Genomic DNA, 23,793 nt, shown 5'->3' on the forward strand with positions numbered 1-23,793 from the left:
GACGTATCTTAAGAGGAGATATAATGGCTCTACAGTGTAGAAAATTACTTGGACAAATCCTAGTAGATTGTAGGGGAATTCCTCAGGAGTTTATAAAGTTGCAGACCTGACTGAGAGGCCTATCAACTTAACTTTCTGTTAGGGAGTTCCATTTATTCATTTTACCTTTTCCTGTATATAAGGTGCCCTGACTCTTTGAGTAGCTACACTTATACCTGATTTTATTTAAAACCTTTCTTGTAGTTTTTTATTTTATTTTATTTTTTAATTAGGATACTTTTTTTTTTTTTTTTTTCCTCAGTCCAGAACGAAATACAAACTTTGAAATGTTGCATATTAACTACAATTGACATTCGTGATCTTGGGGTCAGGCTACTTTTTGAAGAAATGCAGTTGTGGCAAATTTCAAAAAGCATTTTTGGCAGTTGCAACCCAAAAGAGCTATGGAAGGTTCTAAAAACTCATTTTCAGCCTTCCTTAACATTAGTTTAACACTTGAATGATTAATCAAAATGTGTGATATTTAAATATTAAACATTGCCATTTTTCTCTGTGCTCTTAAGCCAATATTAAAAGAGAGTGAACATGAGCATCTTGTTTAATTGTTTTTAATGGTTCCAGGCAAATTCCAAGACTGAAATGCCAGTAGTTATTACACATCTAAAAGAAGTGCAGTTCTATTTAATCTTGGTAACAAATATTTTCACCATGTGAACTCAAAATCTTTTATTTTGAATTGTTGTAGCCTTCTTCAATATGTAATTATTTTATACCAGAGGGAAGTTTGGTGTCACGATGCTCAGTTTTTGATGATTGTCAGAAAGAAGGTCTCCTTCCTTATACAGATAGGAGTGACAGTTTGTTGTTGGAAGTCTATTATAAATTTGGAATATATATAATTGAGCATTGTTGTTTAAAGAACATGTTTTGCCCTGCGTCTAATGTGAGACCTTCACATCATAAATTAAAAGTCTCAATAATACCCATATATGTACTTTATACTCATATTTGTACTTTAATACAAAAAGTACAGCTTTGCATCTGTTAAAAACAAACACCAAAAAGCCATCAATATATATATAGAGAGAGAGAGAGAGCAATACAGCTTTGTTTCAAGTTGTGGATGAATGTCATTGATAAAATCCAGAAGGCAGTACAAAAATAGGATTTTATTTTGGAAGACCTTTAACAACAAGTCTTTGACCAGTCCGTTAACCTGGGTTAAATTAAGCTCTTTAACCTAGATCTTTAACTTTGTTCACTAGTTAAATTGGTGGATGTGCTGGCTCACCATACTTCCTTTAGGCTAAACAGAAGGAACAATTAAAACACTCTTTTATGTGGCTGCTGCTGGAAACATCAGACTCTGTGCCATAAAGTGCTTGGATGAATGGCAGAACTCGTACCTACCTACCTGAAGAAATAAAAGGGATTTTTGAAATGGGAGTTCAGAGGCCAGTGGATTTATTGGCTGCAGCTAGGAAGGTGGGAGGCTAAAAGTAAGAGCAGTAGTCAAGGCCATTCAGCTGTAAGGATGCCAAGAAAGACCCAAACCTCAAAACAAAAACAACCAAACAAAAAAGGCTCTTTTTCTGACTTCTGGGGATTTTTTTGCTGATAATGTTTGTTTCTGAGCATGAAAGCTGTATTTTGTGTCCACTTTTCAGACAGTCAGGTTTGCTGACATTTACAGCAAGTAAACAGAGTTGTGTGAAGGAAATATTTGATGACTCCTTATTTTCTACTAACAGAAACAGCAAGTCCTCCAGTAATGGCAAAACATTCAAGGTAAAATATGTACGACTGCATTAATTATTGCAGCATGTTAAAAACTAGATGGTTTGCTATACTTGTATCATGCTTCAGAAGTATGATCTTTTCTTACACCATTTTTAATACATCATTTTGTCAGAAATGCCATAGGTATGCAGCACTTGCCATACCATACATAGAGAGGTTTGCCTGCATTTCTGTCAAATCTGTGTTCATTTATAGCACTCTATAAAGCAGTTTAGCCAAAAGGCATTTGGTTCCCTGGTGCCAGTGTGTGCTGCCAGCTTCTGTTGTTTTACCGTATCTGTGTTTTTGGTGGATGGGCAACAGCCCATCCCTTCTTCCTCTACTTTTGGGGAGCCTCGTTCCTTTCAATTATGTTAGTGAAGGTGAGGAATTTTTTTCTACACATCTTTATTGACTCTCAGGCGTTTCAGTGGAGGTATAAGGTTCTGGGTTTTTATTTCTTCTTGTTTTTCAAACGAGAAAACAAGAAGCATTGACTTACTGAACAAAACAGTTTAGTCAGTGTTTTTCTTAAGTTTTCCAGTACAGAACCCTGAAGCATAGCCACACTGCTTGTTCTTGGAAGTATATTGAAATAATGACTGTGATTCAGGCTGAGGTGAATAGAAGAGGAAGGATTTTCTAATTTGTAGTGACTTTCCATGAACTTGCATTTACTTTTTCTTCACAAAGATTTTGTTTGTTTGTTTGTATTTTTTTTTTGCCGGAGTGTTACCCTAGATGTGTTGTTTTTTACTTTAAACCAAGTAAAGCAATGTTTTTCATAGGGAATTTTTGAGGAAGAGTGCTTGAGGCCAGATTTGCTACTGGCTTTCTGTACACTTGTTAGTTATCACAGAGTTATATTGATACAGACGAAAATGGTAGTAGTATTTACATATCCAAAGTGCATAAAAATAGATAAAAAGCAGTAATTTGTTAGGAGTTTGCTCGTGAACCCTCTTGACTGATAACAACTGCATCAGTTTTTACAGAGACTTGTGGTGCTTGAGGACATTTACCTAAGGAGTTAAGCTGTTAAGGACATTGTCCTACATTGTAACATGTGGGACAGACTAGTTAGTGAGCTTTCTGTGTGGATGACTTCCACCTGTGTGAGGGATGTGTTGTTTGCTTTCTCCAATTTTTTATTTTTATTTTTTATTTTCAATTTGGGACATGGATGGGCTGCAGCTGTTGGGCTTCCTTTAAATTCTGGCCTGTTAGACTTACTGCTGTGCAAAACTGTAGTTGTACATTCTTCACAGACATTTTGGGATAGAGTCACCCAGTACTTATCATTGACTTCACTGAAAACTCATTTGCAAGACACAGTCATTTTAGGTACTTGACAGTGATTTGATTGGTTATTATTTTGTTTCAATCAGAACATGTATTGCATGTGGCTGCAAACTGAAAAGACTTCATAAACACCTGTTAAAAATTGCATTTTTATTGAGTTAAATTTAGATCTAAAGTATTTTTAACCTTTTTTCTTTCCTATCTGTGATTGTTTTTCTTTTTTTTTTTTCTTTAAATGTGACTTTTTTTAAAAAAAAAATGCTTTTTTTGGGATGTTTCTTAATTCCTATTAAATACATAGGTTTTAAATGTAAATTGAGAAATGGAGTTGAGATACTTGTTTATGCATGTTAGGAATCTGAGGTGATGGTCACCAGATTTTTTATGTTACATTATTTTAATTTGTATTTTTATTTTAATCTAAGTTTTTAATTGACAGATAACATTATTTGCAACAATACATAACTAATGAGGGCAGTGGGTCCCACTAGTGGCAATTATCTGCAACTCATGCCCAGTTTGCATTCCCATCTGGTATCATCAAGTTTTAGGTTCATTTATATAACAATGACATTCTAATTCAAAATGTAAAGGCCAGTAAGATATGCCGTGTTTGACAATTTACAGCATTTTATGCTTTAAAAGTTAAGAGAGAATATTTCCAAGTTGCTTTTCAAGCAACTCTTTGCAGAATGAAAGCAAACCAAATAAGCATCAAGAAAAAGCTGGAATATATATATATATTTGTGTGTGTGTGTGTTCATGAGATAGTTTGAAAATGTCAAATAAAGGCTATGTTGTTCTTTTCATTTTAACCAGAAAATTCTCAGCAATATCTATGTAGCAGGAAGATGATATTCATCAATTGTTACATTATATTCACAGTTTCTCTCATTTCCCAAAATGCACAGCTGCTGTGTCATTTTAAGATTTAGCAGTCACTACATTTATATTTTAACGATCAATGGCAGCTGTTGATCTGAGTCATTAATGAGATTTTGACTTCATCTGCATTTAAACCTTGTATATTCTGCAACAGAGTATGCTTGGAAAATGAGATTGCTCTCATGGTTATAACAAAGAGTTTTACAGGCTAGAGCTGAGAGGATTCGCTCTACCCTGTGGAAGGTTATATAGTACAAACTTTCTGTTAAATGAGAAGGGGCAGAAGGAGAACTCTTGCTGAGTTTTCAAATACTACCCTTTGGTCTATGAGCACATAGAAAATGGCCCTAAGGTGAAGGTATCTGCCACTTCTATGTTGAGAGTGAAATAGTAGAAAAGTCTCCTCAAAGTGAAATGTGATTTTGTAGCTCACTCATTTATTAAAATGCTATCTATTATACTTCCTTTGAGGGCAGCAGAGTACCTTGAGAATGACAGATTGAGTGCATACAATGTCACTTGGGGAATGTTTAATATAATGTCATAGATATTTGGGTATAGTAAAACTGTTCTTAAAAATGGCAAATAATGACCTTCCCAAACAAGGTTTGAATTGTATTTCAGATGTGTAATAAATCCCTCCTCATAGTTAAATATTCTGGTATTTAAAATTTGTTGTATCAGTGGTTTTATGTATCAGTAATATCTTGTTTATAGGTTAGTAGAGAGAAAATACACATTTTTTTCAAACAACAGAATGAATTTCTAATAGGGTTTCCCTTCTTGCACTCTGCTCTTTATGATGTATGTATTTCATTAACCTTTCTGTGTTTTCACTCAGAGACTTGTTCTGTCTACTTCAGATCCTTGGGAAATTGTGCTAGTTAATTTCTCCTTACCAATAGGCTTTAATTCTCAATATAACAATATGACAGAACCCAATATAACAATATGACAGAACCATCCAAATTAAGTGTTAGAGAAAACGTGAAAAACAAAAACCAAAGAACAAATGAACAAACAAGCAAACATAAAGAAAACACAAAAACAAAAACAGTCTCAACTACAATAAATTTTTCATATAGGAAAACTGCTATAATGTTTTATTTAGTCCTACTGAACAAAGAGTAGATATAAGTGCTTCACTGGGAACGAAGATGGTTCTTAGGAAAGTCTTATATTTTTCAGATGATTGCTAATTATAGTCTATACAGGACAGTCACCATTGGAAAGCCCAAAGTACTACACGTTAGGACATGTGAGAAGTAGCTTGGATGAGCTACGAGAGGATGCTAACATGCAATTCTTTGTGAATATAGAGACCAAACTACTGTTTCAAATATCTTAGTTTCTTGAAGACAACACCAAGTGGGTCATCTTGTCATCCCTTCTCTGGGACCAATGTCAGGCGGCCAGGCCTGTAATTCCCTGGATCTTCCTTCCTGCCTATCTTGTAGATTGGAGCCACATTCACTGCAATCTACACAATTACAAAGAATCACAGTCATAACTACTGCTCTAGAAAAAATGTACTAAAACATTCAAACCCACGACATAATCATTGCTTTGGAAGTGGTTCATTATTCAGAGTTAACTTTGTTGGAATTTGGTTGGCATGGACAGTTCAGGAACAGTCACTACTCATTTGGCCAGAGAAACTAAGAAAAATGAAAGATAATATCAAACTTGAAAAGAACAACATCCTTATCTTTTTCAAAATCTATCCAGTGCTGATTAACATTATTTCTTCATCCCATTTGTTCTATACAAATCTTTTGATTTGGCCAAATGCCTACTTTCTGTTCTTCAGCATCATCCTCTCCTTTACAGTGGAGAGTTTATCCTCTGGCTTTTGACATGCTACATTGCAACTGTTAGCCCTAAATCTTGTCACTTGGGCATTGCAGAATTAAATAGCTAGTTAGAATTTCATACAAAGAATTATGAATGTAGCAGTCTCATTCCCTTGAAGAGTTTACGGCTATTAGAAAGTGCTTTATGAACAGAATGTCCATAACCCCTATGTGCCTAGCATCATCATCTAGATGTTGAAAAACTCAGACTGTTACATGCCTAGGACTTTCCCCATCTATTCTCCTTTATCACGTGTCAGGAATTGCAGTGGAAAGTGACAGAAATCCCTTGTGATAATGTTGTCCACTAGCACCCTCATCTTGTGAGATAATTGGCTGTTTTCTACTTGAAGACCTTTTGGAAGAAACTAGTAAGCTAAAAATACTGTTCTTATGTTTGAATGCTGACTTTTTTGGAGATTAGGAGAAGAGAAATGAAGAACAGTTCAAGAGAGAGCTCTGTTTACCATGAACTGAAAACTCAATATCATAAACTAAGTGAAAGATTAATCTCAAATGTCTGTCTTAGCAGTGGTTCAACAGAAAAAGTCTTATTCTCTCCAGAGACTGCTTTGCTTTTTCATCATTTATCTTACTATCAATGATAATTTCAGGCAAAATTAAACAAACAAACTGTATGTGGTAGCTGTTTGCTGAATATCTCTTTAATGCCCTTTATAAACTTAGGGCTTAGAAAATTGACCTTCCTGGTTGAAATAACTACTGGCTAAGAGCAAAACCATGATTTCAGGCCTTATCCTACAGACACCTTACACATGTAAGTAGTGATTATCACAGGCTTAATTATATGAATAGTAGTTGCACATCTTGGCCCTTGGACAATTTAGAGTCTTGAGTAGAGGCTGAGGCTGATTCTAAGATGTGAGTAGCTTTGCTGAAGCCATTGCAAATCTTGCCTGATATTACCTGTGTTTTAATATTGGACAATTTTAAAGTTCATTCCATATCAAACAGCATATCTGAACAAATATATATTTTATGAAGTAATACGCAGAATTAGGCTTATGCTGAGACAGTAGTAGAAGCAGAGAAATTATTATCTACGTTATTGCTAGGATGTCATGGTTTATTTTAGTATTTTTTAAAAAAAAAGGCAAAGAAAAAAGCTGATATGCATAAAGCATATATTTATGTTAAATATAAGTTATATTTATATTTAAGTATTAGTTATGCTTATATTTGTATTAAATATGGTCAAGCTTTTTCAATTACTTAAGCAATTTCATGGAAATGTGGCTTATGTCTTGATGAGATCTACAAAACAAAAAAAAGCTTTCCTTTACCACCTTTGTCTTCCAATCACACTATTCCTGATGAAATGTCAAAGAAAAAGGAGCTTTTCATCTTTAGGAAAACCAATTCAGCACATTTAAGTATAGCTCAATCTCTTGTACTGATGGGGAAAAAAAATCGTTTTTGGACTGAGGATAAAACGTAGTATATGCCAAATCCCAAATAATGTATAGGGAAAGCAATGAGCAAATGAAAGAGTTCTGCATGGAATGGAATATGATTCTATATATTATATAAATTTGTAATAGACATAGAGCATAAAATTCAGTAGGCCTTTGTTTCAATACACTCAAGATCATCTCAAAGTTTCACCCTTGCCCTTAAAGCCCAACTTGTAATTGGGTAAATAACGTTTTTAGATTTGGAAGGTTCACTTTGAAGAAGTGCTGAGTGCTATCTTACCTGCACATTCCCTCTTTTATCATTTAAAATATGCAGTAATTCACTTTTCTGTTTTCAGAAGACATTTTGCCATAATGGGAACTGTGGTGGTTTTACTCGGGTGGGCGGATGAGCTTCACCACAACCGCTCTCTCACTCCCCCTCCTCGGAGAGGAATGGGGAGAAAATACGATGAAAAGGGCTCAAGGGTTGAGATAAGGATGAGGAGATTGCGCAGTAATTATTGTGACGGGCAAAACAGACTCAGCATAGGGAGATTGAGAGATTTATTGCTAATTACTAACAAGCTAGAGAAGTGAGAAACAAAGGAAAAAAAAAAAAAAAAAAAAAAAGCACCCCCCCCCCCCTCCCCCCTCTTCCCCCCTCCTCCTCCCTACGAGTGGCGCAGGGGAATGGGGGAATGGTGGTTATGGTCAGTCTATAGCGCTTCTTCTCCGCCGCTCCTTCTCGGTCACTCTCATCCCCTGTGCTGTGGGGTCCCTCCCATGGGATGCAGTCCTTGCTGAACTGATCCGACGTGGGCTTCCCACAGGCAGCAGCTCTTCAAGAACTGCTCCAGATATGGGTCTGTACCACAGGGTCCATTCCTCGGGAGCAAACTGCTCCAACCTGGGTCCCCCATGGGCAACAGCTCCTGCCAGGTCACCGCTCCTGCGTGGGCTCCTCTCCATGGCCGACAGGTCCAGCCTGGAATCTGCTCTGGCAGGCTGCAGTCTCCGTTGGTGGCAGGTCCACCTGCTCCACCATGGTCTCCTCCATGGGCTGCAGCGTGGAACCCTGCTCCACTGTGGTACTCCATGGGCAGCAGGAGGGCATCCTGCTTCACCATGGTCCTCACCACAGGCCGCAGGGGACTTCTGCTCCGGTGCCTGGAGCACCTCTCCCCCTCCTTCTTCACTGACCTTGGCGCCTGCAAGGCTGTTCCTCACTCCTCTCACTCTCCCAGCTTCTGTGTGGTGTAGTGTTTTTTTTTTTTTCGCTGTCTTAAATATGCTCTCACAGAAGCACAAAAACAACATCACTTATTGGCTCACCTCTGGTCAGCAGTGGAGCCCTTACCAAACATGGGGCAGCTTCTAGATCTTTCTAACAGAAACCACCCCTATGGCCCCCTGCCACCAAAACCTTGCCACATAAACCTACTACAGGAACAAATGTAATTTGTACTTCTCATTGGTAGTCTTCCAAAAACTAGTTTTCAGTATACAGTGACACCAAACAGAAGCATGCCTTTTCATATGCTGAAGTCTATCCATCCATAGGTCTTTCCATGCACATTTCTACTTAATCTAGTTGGATCTAAACTTCTAATATTAAAAGATTATTTTTATGGTAAGGGAACATATATATTTGTTCACGACACATATCCAATACAAAGTATAGGAAAAAAACAAAACAACAACAACAACAAAACACCATACTATGTTATTTAGATTTAATATGCAAAACAGGATGAGAGCATACATGTGTAACATGGATGAGGTAATATTACTGTGGGAAACCTAATTTTGCACAACCATAATGAAATATTTTATCATTTATTTTAATAGCTGACATTTATGCTCCTTTGCTAAGAAAGGGAAAGTAAATTAGTTGAAATAGGTTTTATTAATTGTATAGATTTTTTTATATGAAAATGCTATTTGACTTTATACCATACTTTTTAACTGATGACAGCATTTAGAATACAAGACTTGACTTAAAATACAGGCTGGGGGACCTGAAGAGGTAGGATAGGGTACTTACATAGTTGAAAAAAAATATGTTGCGAAATAATGATCATTAACTAAATCTGCTCTCCTGATATCTTGCTACCTTTTCACTACATGAAATACAAAGATAGAAGCTAACTTAAAAATTACAGCTGTTAATACTGTATTTAGTCAGCATTAGAATCTATTTTTTTTCTATTTGTGCAGCATTTGAGAAAAAAATGCAATTCACTCTTTTCCCAGTAGGTGGCTTTCGAATGAAAGGTATTTCATTTTTTTTTTTTTTTTTTTTTTTTTTTTTTTTAATGATTGTGGAATTGTTATCAATGAGAATTAAGTCTTAACAAAAATTTAAAAGGTAAGGAACAATGCACATACCAATTATCTTGAGCTCATGTTTGTAAATATTCATAGGCTAGAATTCAAAGGCTTGTATTCTTATAATACCAGCAGTATTCATACTTTTTATTATCCCACATAGTATAGGATCCATTTTTTTTTCCAGCCTTTTAACATTAAATTCCTTGTTGTTGCTAATTAGGTCTTTCTCTTCTACAATAGAATGTTTTGCAAAAGTAGCATATTTACATCAGAGTGTTTTTAAGTGCATGTCCTATGTACTAAATTCAGCCTCAAAACAGTCTTGCAGACTACCTGAAAATCTACATACATATCTAAACCATATGATGAGTGCAGCATGGATATTTCAAAAAGCAAGTCATTAATACATGTGGTTCTTTTCAGCATTGTGTAGGATGTACCAGCTCAAGCCAGGAAGGGTAGAACATAAACTTTTTATGCTACTGTAATATTTTTCCTGGCTAAAGAAGAAAATAATTAGGGCCATGCCTGATTGGTGACACATGCACCTGGAAGCACAGAAAAATAAACAGCACCAAAGCAAAAGCAATCACTGGGGCAGGAGAGGAGACAAGGTATACCACATCTTTCTGTGCTAGTTACACCTTAGCTTATTTGGGTCTGCCATCTTCTCTCAAACATAATCCCAAGGTCAGCTATCTCAGGGTCTCTGTGCAGTGGCCATCTCCTGAGCACTGTCCAAAAACAATTTTTCTCCAGGCGGTTACAGCCCTCCAGCATTTTGTTTACCCAGGTAGCCCTACAAACTCAGCTGCTTGACATTTGTCAACACCCAGTATTTTCACTTACTTTATAGCTATCCCTACCCCCGAGAATTTAGCAGGTTTTGTGCTGGGTAGGTGTCAAATGAAAGCAATAGGAGCAGTAAATAGAACCTGTACAAAGGTACCTGTATGGTTTATCTCCCTGCTATCTAGTTAATAGCTTCTGTTGAATGAGGCCTGTGACAAGATTCAGTTGAATTTGAATCATAGAAAATTGTAGGTGGTTTTAATGCTATGTAATTAAATTGGCTTTTAGTATAATACTACTACTAATAAATAGACTACTACCGTTTCCCTCCAAAACTTTTATACTTATAATACTTAAAGGCTTTTTCTCCCTTTTCCCTTTGAGAATGTAATGAAATTAGTAACAGTGGAAGGAAGAATTATTTGAGAATACTGGTCAAAATCAACAATCTTGATTCCACCTAGTATATTTCACACTCTCTTTTTGATTCACTTTTTCAGTTAACATATCTAATTTGGGGAAAAGCTCTTTTATGCTTGGGTCCACCATTATTTACTTGCACGGAAAATCTTCATATAGGAAAGAACTAGGGAAAGGAAAACCAATGAATGAGAAAATAAATGGTTTAAGAACAAAAGGTGGAAGAATAATACCTTAATCTCTCCGAGCAGTGAGAGAGTTAGAAAGGAGAAAAAAATGTGGTAAGGAAACTGTGGAGAATTGGAGGCTTATGAAGAGAAGTGTTTCTTGTTTGGAGATATTGCATATGTCTTCCAGCTGCAGGATGTGAAACAAGATGTCAACAGCATAGCTGGAGGTTAAGGTAGGGCTTTAAGGCAGTTGAAACACATGGAATGAATTGCATAGCTGCCACAGTGAAAATATATTTGGTTCTGCATCTAGAAATTTCACAGTTGCTCCGACTACATGTGCAGTGGTATATTGCTTATGGCAACGATTATGCTAATTGACAATAGATGATGCACTAATCCAGTCAGCTAACTGGAATAGAGTGAATTACAATAAAGAATAGAACAATTATTCTGTGAAAGGGAAGACCAAGGTTCTACTAGGATTTCAGTAACAGTAAGTGGATCAGAGTAGTGATTCATTGTTACAGTCTCTCTTCAAGACTGCCCAGATGTTTCAAGACAAAATGCAAACAAAACAAAGCAAAGAACAAAATAATCAAATATCTGGAGATGGAAAAATCAATTTCCAGGGATTCTTTTTAGAAGTATTTTTTAAAATCATGAATCATGGCACATAACCTCTTTTTCAAAACATTTTCAAAACATTTTCATGGCTAGTCTGTGTAAGATTCCCAATAATATCAAGAGTTGTAAGTACCAAGTCCTTCTTTGAATCTTGGTAAGGTCTTGACATCAGTGACATCCTGTAGCATTGAGTTCCATAATCTAACTATGTGCTGCATTAAAAAGTATGTCCTTTTATCAGATTTGAAGTTGCTGCTTTTCACTTTCACTTAGTGTCCTTTTGTTCTTGAATTATGAGATGCAGGACTACAGAAGCTCCTGATCTATTTTCTCTTTGCCACTTACCATTTTTATACTTTCATCATATCCTTTCTCTTTCTTATTCATCTTTTTTTTTTTTTTTTTTTTTTTTTTGTTCCTAAGGTTAACAATTCATTTTTTTTTTCCAGTCTTTTCATATGAAGGCTTCTCTATATGCCTAATTATCACAATCACTCTTCTCTGAATACCTTCTAATTCAGTAATACCCTTTTTGTGATGGGGCAATCAGTACTTCACACTATTCCAGAGGAGGGAAAATTATTGATTCATATAATGACATTATATTTTCTTTCTTATTCCCCAGCTCATTTCTTAGGCATCTTAATATTTTACTTGCTTTTTTGACTGCAGCTGCACATCGAACAGTGCTTTTCATTGAGTTGTCTGTAGTGGGGCCCAGGTGTTTTTCCTAAGTTGGCACTATTAATTGAGATATCTGGTAAAGTGAATGATTCGTTACAGTTTTTCTCACTAACGTGCTTTACTTTGCATTTAAATAAATGATTTTCACCTCTTTTAGGACTGCCCATCCATCTACCTTGGTCAGTTACCTCTGAAGTTTCCTGTCTTCTTCATACTTGGTTAACAGTCTTTTTTTGTGCAATCTGCAAATTTTACTACATTGCTGCTCACTCATTTTTTTTTTTTTCACATTAATTAATATATTTTGAACACCTTGTTTGGCACCTTGAAGCACCCTGCTGTTAACTTTTTGCTATAATGTAAAATGTCTCTCTCTCTCTCTCTCTATATATATATATATATTTCAAAAAAAATCTTTGAGAGAAGTTTTGTTTCATTTTGCATCCTATCCCAGAATGACTTAATCTCTGACTGAGATGGTGAGGGAGTTAGTCTCTTGAGAGGAACCTTGTTCTTGCCACATTTATTCAGTGAATCTAACAAGGTTAAGGACCGGTTACCTTCACAATTAAATATAAATGTTCATGAGGTAGCTATGCTCTTTGTGACCACAAGTACAGAAATTAAAGACAGAGGATGGAAAAGTAGTTAATTCATTCAGTACGTTAGGCAGATGCATGCAAAATTAAGACGGGTACAAGCTGCAAGTAATAGTTCTTAACCCTGTCTTAGTGATAATCCTAGCTAGCAGAAACATAATTAGTCTAAATAGGCAGGGAGCCTGTATAGAGCCTGTATAAGAAGTAGTTCTTATGCCTATGTTTGAAGAAAAATTCATAATGAATAAAAAAATAAAAAGAAAATAAATAAATAAAAATAAATACATAAAAAGAAAACTAGTGGTAAAGTTTTAGGCAACTGTTACTTTTCCAGCCTTTCTTCCAGAATCCAATATGAACCAAGATATTTTAAGATTTCTAATCCCCCAAATTCTTGTGGAAAAAGGGAAAGGCAAAGCTATTTTGATGCTATATATGTCATATCATCCCCTAGGCCTGCTTATGTCCTGGTATCTCTTTCTCTATCTCTCAAGTGTGTCCCATCCTCTCCCTGAGAGTCAGTGTTTGCTTCATCAACCCTGACTGCCTACAGTGTGCAACAAGCTCCACCACCTTTCCTGACAAAGAAGACTGCTTGCACAGAAGGCTTCTCAAGCTGCTTGGGACACCTTGCACAGATTCATGCCTCTGCCCTGAATTCAGAAGGGACATTTAAAGAAATCCTGAACATTTTGTTGGAAATGTGATCAGTCACCTGCAACTTAGACTCTACCTGATTGGTAAAGGGAATAAGGACAACTAGAACTTCTGATATTTCCAAAGATTTGTCTGAAGGAAATGCAGTATTTTCCATACAGTAATCCATCCAACCCTAAAACAATTTGGGGTAGAATGGAGGTTGACAACAGGTATCAAATCTCCTTTTTTCTGAACAAGCTTATTAAAATGCTAGCAACATCTCTGCAGCTAGAACTGAAGTCTAATAAGATTTTAAGGTAGAATATGGAATGCAATCTTGGCTATGTAAGGACCAATTATGCATAAATATATATATATATGCACAAGTGTGTAGGTATATGTATATTCATTTTTGCTGAGCAAGTTATTTTGATATAGTCAAATATAGGATGCTGACTTATGAGTGTAACAATAAAACCACTTTGACCTTTAGTTTTCTGCATAGCAACACACACACAAATCAGGATAATATAGCACAATCAAAAATATAAGTAGAGTTTCTTATTTGAAGGAGTAATAGAAAGAAGACTTGATGCTCTTCACTTATGTATTTATTTATGTATTCACTTATGTATTTATTTATTTTTTTGAAATACCAGAGTGTACAGCATAAGAAACTGACAGAGATAGAACATACATTGTACAGTCATACCTGTTAATGAACATAATATAACATTAATGATGCCTTTGCATCAAATATAAGAAAAGAAACTGTACCATGTGCCATTTAGTTAATATAGGGAAAAAAAAAAAGAAAAAAAAAAAAAAGAAAAAAAAATGTACCAAACACATGAGCTCAATTCAGTGATCAAATAAAAGCTGAATGCTTTTCACAATATATTTGAAGAGCAGTAACCTAAGAAAAAGTTATATAAGTCTTTACAGTTTGCCAGCCAAACCTAAGAAAATGACTTAATGTTAAGTGATTGAAGGCTGAGTTTTGCATAAACAATGCATATGAAAACAGTGTGAATATTGTAACTGCTGCTGGCTTTGTACTGAAAATATCTATACTTTGCATTTGCTGTGGATTAATATATCTCTTGAAATGTATGTGTATTCAGGTAGTATAAGAGATTAATATATGCCTTTCTAATGGTACACTGCCATTTGGGAGAATATCACTAAATATTTTTCAACATCTCTAGGAGGCTGTCACTTATTAAATGGAACCCCTATCCCACTATTTTTTATGTAAATACAGATAAAATGAATCAATAAATAAGCATTAAAGTGTCTGAAATAAATCCATATCCTGATAATATTCCATTATTCCATTGCACAATCAACACATTTTTCACTTTTTTTTTTTGTTTTTGTTTTTGTTTTTGTTTTCCTCCAGTATGTGTATAAAAATTAACGTGAACATAGAAAAGATTTACCGGTGCTTTTCAGGCACATTTCGTTGTTTTCTCCTTTCCTGAAAAGGTTGCATATTCCTCTGTGATCCCCAGATCTTGGTAGGATATTGAAACCCGTGAGAGATGCTGTAGTTTTCAAATGAAGTGTTTTAATACCTTCCATCCCTCCATCCTGTTAGTCTCTAGTAATATCTTCTTCCTGGCGAGTGGTATCAATGTTTATAATTTTAATGTACAAAATAGTAAGTGAAACAATACAGTGGGAATAAACTGTGATGGATTATATTGGCTAATACAACACTTTGTTTGGAAGATCCTGTTTCATATCCTTAAATTTGTGAAAAGAAACCTGTCATCTCATGGGAGTTTTTATGACTATTTGGAGGAGGCTTGGGTGGTGTTTTTAGTACCTCTACATTTCAAAAAATAAAAATAAAAATAAAAAAATTGTGATTTTTTTTTTTATTTAGTCTTCAAAAACTAATAGAATTATGAGATACAGAAGGTAACTCTTCTGAATTTTAGATATTTTTTTTTTTCCTGAAATTCACATCTATGAAAAAGTGTCCAAGTTTCCTACTCAGCTACACTACATTTAATCAGGAACTGGGGCAATATATTGTTGCTGCACTTACTGCATATTTCCTTATTTTTTACTATTATAGAAACAGTCATTTTAATTAAACTTTTGATAAAATAAATAGGAATTAATAGTAATTGCTAGATGTATATTTCTGTAAGTTTAAAGAACCCTGCTTTATTCTGTTTAAAATCTTTGTTATATTGCTTGTGAGTTAACCAACACAAACCCTATTAATCAAACTCCAAGATAATGCTTAATGTTATGACATAATCCCATAATATTTTCCCTACCATTAATACACAGCACACGTCTTTTTTTCATGCAGCATATAGTCCATATTCAACAATACATTCTTTTCGTCTTGTCTGCATAAATTTTCTGTAAATTACATGTGCGCATTGTGCAACTGAGACAGAAAAGAAATCATTGACTTCCTTACCTGCCTCTTATCACCTTATCACTTTTAACATTCTTTAAATAAATTCATACATATATTGATCAAGTCTTTTCTTATGGCTTTGTTGAAGGGAAGACTTTCAGAAGCAGCTCTTGAATATCTGGCTTGCAGCTCTCGATATGTTGAATTAGGATGCATAATTTATGGCTGATAGAATTAGTTGTGATATGTGGAAACAGGTAGATTTAACATTAAATCCTGATATAAAAGGAATTTAATAAAGTCTTAGATCACTTAATTTGCGAGAGAGATTACAAACTAAACAAGGTCAAAGATGTACTAGAAAATCTTTCAGACATTAACAGCATAAGCATAAGCTTTTCTGTGGCCCAAGAGATCAAAAAGAAAATATGTGAATGGTACACTTAATTTTTCTTTGTCTTGAGACTTACAGAAGTAGTCATCAGTAGAAGATCTATGTTGAGCCAATCAGTAATCCAGTGTTAAGCAAAATGGATGATCTTTGTCCCCTTTGTAACGGTTGTGTTTAGCACAACACAAAATGTGTTGCTCTAATCATGGCTCTAATTGGCACCTTTGTTGACAGTCTCAGAAGAAAGGTCAAGGCATGGCTAAGCATTGTACTGACGGACTGTTTTGCTCACAGCTGTAGCCTCCTTAGCTGAATGCTGCAATTTATTGAGCAGATGTACTTTTTAGATTCTACTGTCGTTTTAGCAAAATTCTGTGGGTAAATACCATATCCATTTGATTTTTTTTTCATTTTTTTTCATTTTTTTTATTTTCTTTTATGCTTTCCTACAACTAGTGTGCTTGTTGTGTTAAGTATAGTTGAGAGAAAGTGAAAGTGGTGGTAAAATAGTGAAAAAAAGTCTGAAACACTACACAAGTTCACTCACTTTTTTACAGATGTAATAGGAAAGAATACAATGAAGTATTAACAGTACCTAAGCCAAAATACTTTGGGTATTTGAAGAAAGTACATATCAGAAGACCTCAGTTTAAAAAATGTCTGTTCCATATATAGTCAAATTCTATGAGGCAGGCACTCCTAGAGGATGATTCAGAGCCCTAAATTAGTTGACTAAAGTTAGACAGTGTGAATGCCTCCCACAGTAGCAATATGTTGCAGAGGGACAGAAAGGAGACAAGTGAAGGGAGAAAGAGATGAACACAGAGTGATAAGTACTATAAATGAAGTAAGGCTATAGTGAATTTTAGAATCTGCTTGAAATGGGTGGAGGGTTTTATTTTATTTATTTTATTTATTTATTTATTTATTTCTTCTCAAAAGGGAGATCAGTATGCTTGGTATAGCACATGCTCCAAACCAAGTAGCATCTTCATAGGTAACCACAACAATAGTGTAGGAATGACACCTTCATGTATGAATATCTATACAAACACAGCTACAAACAACATAAACTACAGCTGTAGTACAATTGTTCCTGGAGTCCACAGTCAATACAAGAGGACTAGTATACATATATAAATCATTCCTTGTATTGTGGTCTGGAGGAACAAACACTAAGGTGAAACAGGAAGCAAATGAAAATCCATCTGTTAAAATTGGTGGAGCCATTATTTCATTTGCAGTTCTCTTTAATGGACTCTCACTTTGCTGACTCACTGTAATTTAGCTCAGTTGAGAAAGTTTTAAAAGTTCTTATCTTTATTTTTTTGTAAAGCTAGTATGAGTCATAGGTTGCAGATTCAGAGTTTCCATTTTGTGAATAGAATCACAGAATCACTGAATAGTTTGGGTTGGAAGGCACCTTAAGGATTATCTAGTTCCAATCCCCATACCATGGGCAGGGACACCTTCCACTAGACAAGGTTGCCCAAAGCCCTATCCAGCCTGGCCTTGAACACTTCTAGGGTTAGGGAAGCCACAACTTCTGGATAGACTGATATCAACCTGCATCCAGTGACTATTTTTGCAGAAGTACACCATATTGAACACATCGAGTGCAGCCTCAGTAAGTTTGCAGACGACACCAAGTTAGGTGCATGTGTCGATCTGCTCGAGGGTAGGAAGGCTCTGCAGGAGGATCTGGATAGGCTGGACCGATGGGCTGAGGCCAATGGTATGAAGTTCAACAAGGCCAAGTGCCGGGTCCTGCACCTGGGGCACAACAACCCCAAACAGCGCTACAGGCTGGGAGATGAGTGGTTAGAAAGCTGCCTGGCAGAGAAGGACCTGGAAGTATTGGTTGATAGTCAGCTGAATATGAGCCAGCAGTGTGCTCAGGTGGCCAAGAAGGCCAACAGCATCCTGGCTTGCATAAGAAACAGTGTGGCCAGCAAGACTAAGGAAGTGATTGTCCTCCTGTACTCGGCTCTGGTGAGGCCGCACCTCGAGTACTGTGTTCAGGTTTGGGCCCTTTGCTACAAGAAGGATGTGGAGGTGCTTGAGCGAGTCCAGAGAAGGGCAACGAAGCTGGTGAGGGGTCTGGAGAAAAAAGTCTTACGAGGAGCGGCTGAGGGAGCTGGGACTGTTTAGCCTGGAGAAGAGGAGGCTCAGGGGCAACCTTATTGCACTCTACAGGTACCTTAAAGGAGGCTGTAGCGAGGTGGCGGTTGGTCTATTCTCCCACGTGCCTGGTGACAGGACGAGGGGGAATGGGCTAAAGTTGTGCCTGGGGAGGTTTAGGTTGGATATTAGGAAGAACTTTACTGAACGGGTTGTTAGGCATTGCAATGGGCTGCCCAGGGAAGTGGTTGAATCGCCATCCCTGGAGGTCTTTAAAAGACGTTTAGATGTAGCGCTTAATGATATGGTTTAGTGGAGGACTTGTTAGTGTTAGGTCAGAGGTTGAAGGTCTCTTCCAAGCTAGGTGATTCTGTGATTCTGTGATAGTGGAGTAAAACAATGTATTCTTGATATGATTTCCAAAATTGAATCGTATTTTAGATTTACTTCTAGATTTGGCCTGGGCCAGCTGTAGGCATAATGGTACTATTTATATTAAATTGTGGATAACGTTTGTCATCCTATTACATTATAAGTCTGTTTGATCTTACTGTACAGAAGACTTCAGATGGGTTCCCATTTACTACCATGGAAAGGCAAATTTCAGCTTGCATTCTTTTATTTGGTTATAGGCAAGAAAAAAAAAAAAAGGCAAATTATCTCCTGCCTGAAAATATTGAAATAAATTTATATGTATATTTGTCCTGCTCACCAAGAATAAGTGATCTTTTGATTGGCTACAGAAAAAAGTAATAATTAAAAAATCCACAGGTTTATTTGATATCTGATGGCTATAGTTTTCTGTAGACAAGCTTATAAATGTTTCCTCTTAATAGAGAGAAAGTGAATTAGCACATGTTTCAGTGTAACATATTTAGCAAATTGGAACTTGATAACTAGTAAATATTAGGATTTTTATGGTAAAATAAAATATGGTAAAAAGTAAATGCTTAAGCAGTAGAAAATTAAGATTTACTTATTATTGTAACTTTTTGTAACAACTTTATAGTCCTCCCTGACCTAACTTCTATATGTATTTTGTCATCTTAAGGGAGAGAGTATTCAGGTACAATAGATCACATTGGATTGATAGTGTATCCTTGGGTAGAAACTGCAGCAATGGGTCGCTGTTTCTTTGTTCTGGAGTAGAGATAAACAAAAATGCTTATCCCTATTCTTATGATTATCTCATCTCATTTAATCACTATTAGATTTCTCTTTGCTCTGGAACAGGAGCTATGCATATTTCTGTATTACTGGACATAATAGCCCTGTAAATGTCTGAGCCAGGGAGCACAACAGGGATCCAACAGGATCCAAACTCCATATTCTGGCAACAGGAGGTCATCTGCCATATCCTCTTCTTGGTGTGCTACTAATCCTGGAAAGAAAACCGGGCACACAGACTGGGCAGAAGGTGCAGCCATGTTCCTAAAGGGCAAGTTTAGATGCAGCCAGAGCATTCTGAGCTACTTATGCTGATCTTCATTTTCTGATGTCTCATAAAATGTATTATAAGAATGTTTATTTATTTGCCTATGTACAATCTTACTCTAGTTTAAAAGTGTTAGCATTTTTATATGCCTGAGTAACAAAGCAGTGTACCTCAAAAAAGAAGACACTATGCAGTAGTTTCTTAGAAAATACTAAACCAGCTGTTTTCTCTTTGTAATTGAAATTGGGGCTAAAATAATTTCTTAAAAATATATATATATAAAAAGAAAAGAAGTATTGAGAAAAAAAAAGCACTTATGAATTGAAAGCAGTCATTATAAAGCAAACAAACAACAAACAACAACAACAAAAAAAAACACACAATCGGTGTGTGTTCTGTTACCAGTGTAATTAAAAACTAAACTTCAAGATACTATTAATCCTATTTATTTATCATATTTGTTAAGCTCATGTATTTGTCATATAAAGCATATACTGTGTAATAGTTTCAAAATGTTTGGATCAATTTCTGTTCTGGGGTACAGTACTGTACCATTGAGGAGAGCCCATTAACATCAACTTTATTACTCATACAAAATAAAAGAGAACAACAACAACAAAAAGATATTTTTATTTCATACCTTTTCCTTGCTTTTTGAATGCAAAAAAAATAATCCATATAAATATGCAGTTTCCATTATAAAGTGTGACTGCCCATCTCAGATTATAATATACTTCCTCAGGTTGTTTAAAGACAAATAGGATCAAATGTAGTCTAGGTCGACACTGTTTTTTGTCATTCTTATTGGTAGCAAGTTCATTTCACTGCTTATATTTTCATGCAGTGCCCATGCCTAAATGAAGTAAAGTTTATTTTTTTTGATGAACCTTCTAATTTCCTTTTAGCCTTAGGACTAATAAGTGGCAAGTGTCATTTAATTAGATTGAGATTTTTGTATATATAGAAGCTCAGCACAGTTGTGTGCTTTTTTTTTTTTTTTGTTATTCACTTTCTTTTAGATTATTTATATGCTATGAATTTGCTTCCTGATTTCCTTGAAAAATGTTAGTTTCAAAGGAAGTTTCAGAGACCTCTTCCCTTTTACCTTCATTTTACCTTCATTTAAACATTCTTGTGCATTTGGTGGGATGCCAGATGCACGAAGTCAAGATGCACAAACTGCATGAGAAGTTTTTAGGGCAACTCTCTGCTCTCTTTTTTTGGGCATTGCTTATTGAAACTTGTTCTTATGCTGGCTAACAGTATAACGTGGCAATGTGAGATGAATAGCTATTGAACACTTTAGAGTTTTGGAACAAAATTGTGCTAAGTATTTAATTTTTTAATCACTGATGGGGGAAGGGGAATTTTCTGGCAGTTTTAACAGTGTCATATACAATCATTTAGTTTAGTGTTAGCAGAAATATACAGAAGAGCTCAATTGTGCTTTGAAAGCCTTTCATTACTTGAGTGGTAGTGTTGAGCTATCCTGCCTTATGTAAGCCAAATGTTTTTGAAATAGAGCTACTTACAGAAGCCTTACAGTGTTTCTGGAGGGATGCACCAGGGCAGGATTATACTGGTTTTGACTAAGGGTCTTGTTACCATTTTTCCTAGTGAAATTATATATTACTAATGATAGCAGTTTTTTAAGGAAACACAAGTGAAGGTGCAGTAGATATTTAAGTAGAAGGAGACAATATGTCGTCTGCCTGCCTTTTGTTTTCAAGATCTAGCCTTAAAAAATTAAAAGACAGGAGAAAAATAAATTATTAACAGTGCTCATGAAATTTTAAAGATACAAACATATCCTGAAATATAGTAGCAGGAGGGTGATAAACCCACACCCTTTCAATTTTTTTTTTTTTTTTTTTTTTTTTTTTTTTTTTTTTTTCGGTAGTGGACACATTCATGCACTCAAGCACAGCTTCTTACTGCAGGTGCTTTTCCCATTTTGGGAGTTCACTGCCCTTGTTTTGTTAGCCTCAGCACTTTGAAAGTGTTGGCTCACCCGCAGTGCTTGCAAATATATCACTGTCCATGCTGCCTTTGCTTTTTGTATTTACTGGTGTCATATGCTTCAGGGTTTCTGATGCCCTTGAGAAGTTGTGACCATTTTTTACATCTGAAAGAGTGCCAATTCATTTATTAAGACAGAGTTTGTGAGGCCTGGATAAATTTATTCTATCTAACATTTAATAAAACATTAAATTAAAAATGTGACTTATGCTGTGACATGTTTAACATTACGCTTCCAAGGTTTATATTTGAGAGTTGCAGGGCCCCACTCTCCAGAAAGTAACATGCTATCAATCTAGCTCTGAGGTGACAAGGCCACTGATGTTTTCCTGTGGTGGTTGTTTAATAATTAATTTTTCATTGCTGGCATGTTCAATAAATAGATTGCAACATTTAAGACTAGTTTAATAGGTTTATAGGTTTCTTATAAATTCCAATAATTCTAATAGTTAATAAGAGAATAATGAATTTGTGCTCAAAGATCTTAAGATCAATCAAGCAAATTAAAGTTGGCCTAGGCCTAAGCTGTGGCTGGTTTTGTTTTGTTTTTACTATAAAGTGTACCCTGTGTGTATAAGCCTATCTGGTGAATTGCTGAATTTCTTAGTGTTTCACTTGTCATATTAATTTAAATCTTTAATCTGAAGACATGGCAGGCATACAAAGTTGTGCGTTAAATCAATATTATGTTGCAGATGATCTCTCTGAAGAGGTTGCCATTTGTGTAGGGGAATGCAATAATAGGAATAACAAAAAGAAATTGCATTTTGATCTTTCCACATATGTTATTACAATGCTGCTCACCCATTTTAAAAAACATACAGCTCTCCTTGTATACGCAATCCCTTGTACAGAGCTTTGTCACATACTCAAAATGCAAAGTAAAAAAAAAAAAAAAAAAGAAAAAAAAGAAAAAAAAAATAGAGTCCAGATGGGAAGTCTTGTCAGGTACTATTAGGATTCAAGAGAATCAGCTCTACGAAGAGGGAGTCTGCTGCTTACCAGGAATTTGCTTGGCATTTAAAATAGGTGGTTGTAGTCTCGTTAGAGTTCCTGATAGTCAGGGATAACCTCATTAAGAAAGTTAATAAAAGAAGAAGGTACATTTGGTTTGTCTTCTTGCCTTGTGTCTCATTCAGGGCCTCATTTTCCACTCCTTTTCAAACTTCTCTGTATAATCACTCAAACTGGTGCAAACAAGGTGATTTTGTAGTTTCATAGCCATTTCCACAGCTCTTTATTACTGCACACACAGTACGCCGGAAAGGGATTCAAAGCACTGTTATTCATTCCTGGCTCTGTAACTATTGTACTGAGGATCCATTCACTCCACTATTTATTTATCCATTTACTACATCTGTAAAATATAAATCAAGCTAATGACCTCAGTAAGATGTCTGCATTAAAAATGCTGGGTAAGAGTATTATATGGATGCAAAACAGTTGGAAACTGGGGCATTAATTTTTCTAGAACTTCAGCATCTGAGTCTGTACTGGTTCTTTTTATAATATAAGTCTGCTGACACAGGACCTTGCAAAAAAACCTCTGTTATATACCCTGAAAAGCAGAGGGGAAAAATGCAACTGCTCTTATTATCTAGATTCTAAAGAAACCAACCTTAGGAAAGGTTGTGTATCTAAACCGGCCCACGGCAACCTATACTTCACATTACACATCAAGGCATTTCACAGAATCACAGAATAGTCTAGGTTGGAAGAGACCTCCAAGATCGCCGAGTCCAACCTCTGACCTAACACTAACAAATCTTCCACTAAACCCTATCCCTAAGCTCTACATCTAAACGTCTTTTAAAGACCTCCAGGGATGGTGACTCAACCACTTCCCTGGGCAGCCTATTCCAGTGACTAACAACCCGTTCAGTAAAGAAGTTCTTCCTAATATCCAACCTAAACCTCCCCGGGCACAACTTTAGCCCATTCCCCC

General features: G+C 35.8%; 1 protein-coding gene across 15 annotated transcripts in view; it reads left to right on the plus strand.

The window, feature by feature from the left end:
- Positions 1 to 23,793, plus strand: part of PCDH9 (protocadherin 9) — a 699,850-nt gene that overhangs the window by 167,379 nt on the left and 508,678 nt on the right. For 2 of the 15 annotated variants that reach the window (XR_004749268.1, XM_035321118.1), the window contains one exon: positions 13,355 to 14,823. The exons of 12 other annotated variants lie outside the window; for them this stretch is intronic. Coding sequence is in view for 2 of the 3 variants with exons in the window: in XM_035321118.1 (XP_035177009.1) it covers positions 13,355 to 13,375 (21 nt within the window). In the remaining variant the exon portion in view is untranslated. Of the gene's footprint in view, positions 1 to 6,079; positions 6,186 to 13,354; positions 14,824 to 23,793 lie in introns of those variants that run through there. One more of the 15 variants, XM_035321100.1, reaches the window with a different exon arrangement.

The sequence above is a fragment of the Oxyura jamaicensis genome, chromosome 1 (genome assembly GCF_011077185.1).
Source record: "Oxyura jamaicensis isolate SHBP4307 breed ruddy duck chromosome 1, BPBGC_Ojam_1.0, whole genome shotgun sequence".
Taxonomy (NCBI): domain Eukaryota; kingdom Metazoa; phylum Chordata; class Aves; order Anseriformes; family Anatidae; genus Oxyura; species Oxyura jamaicensis.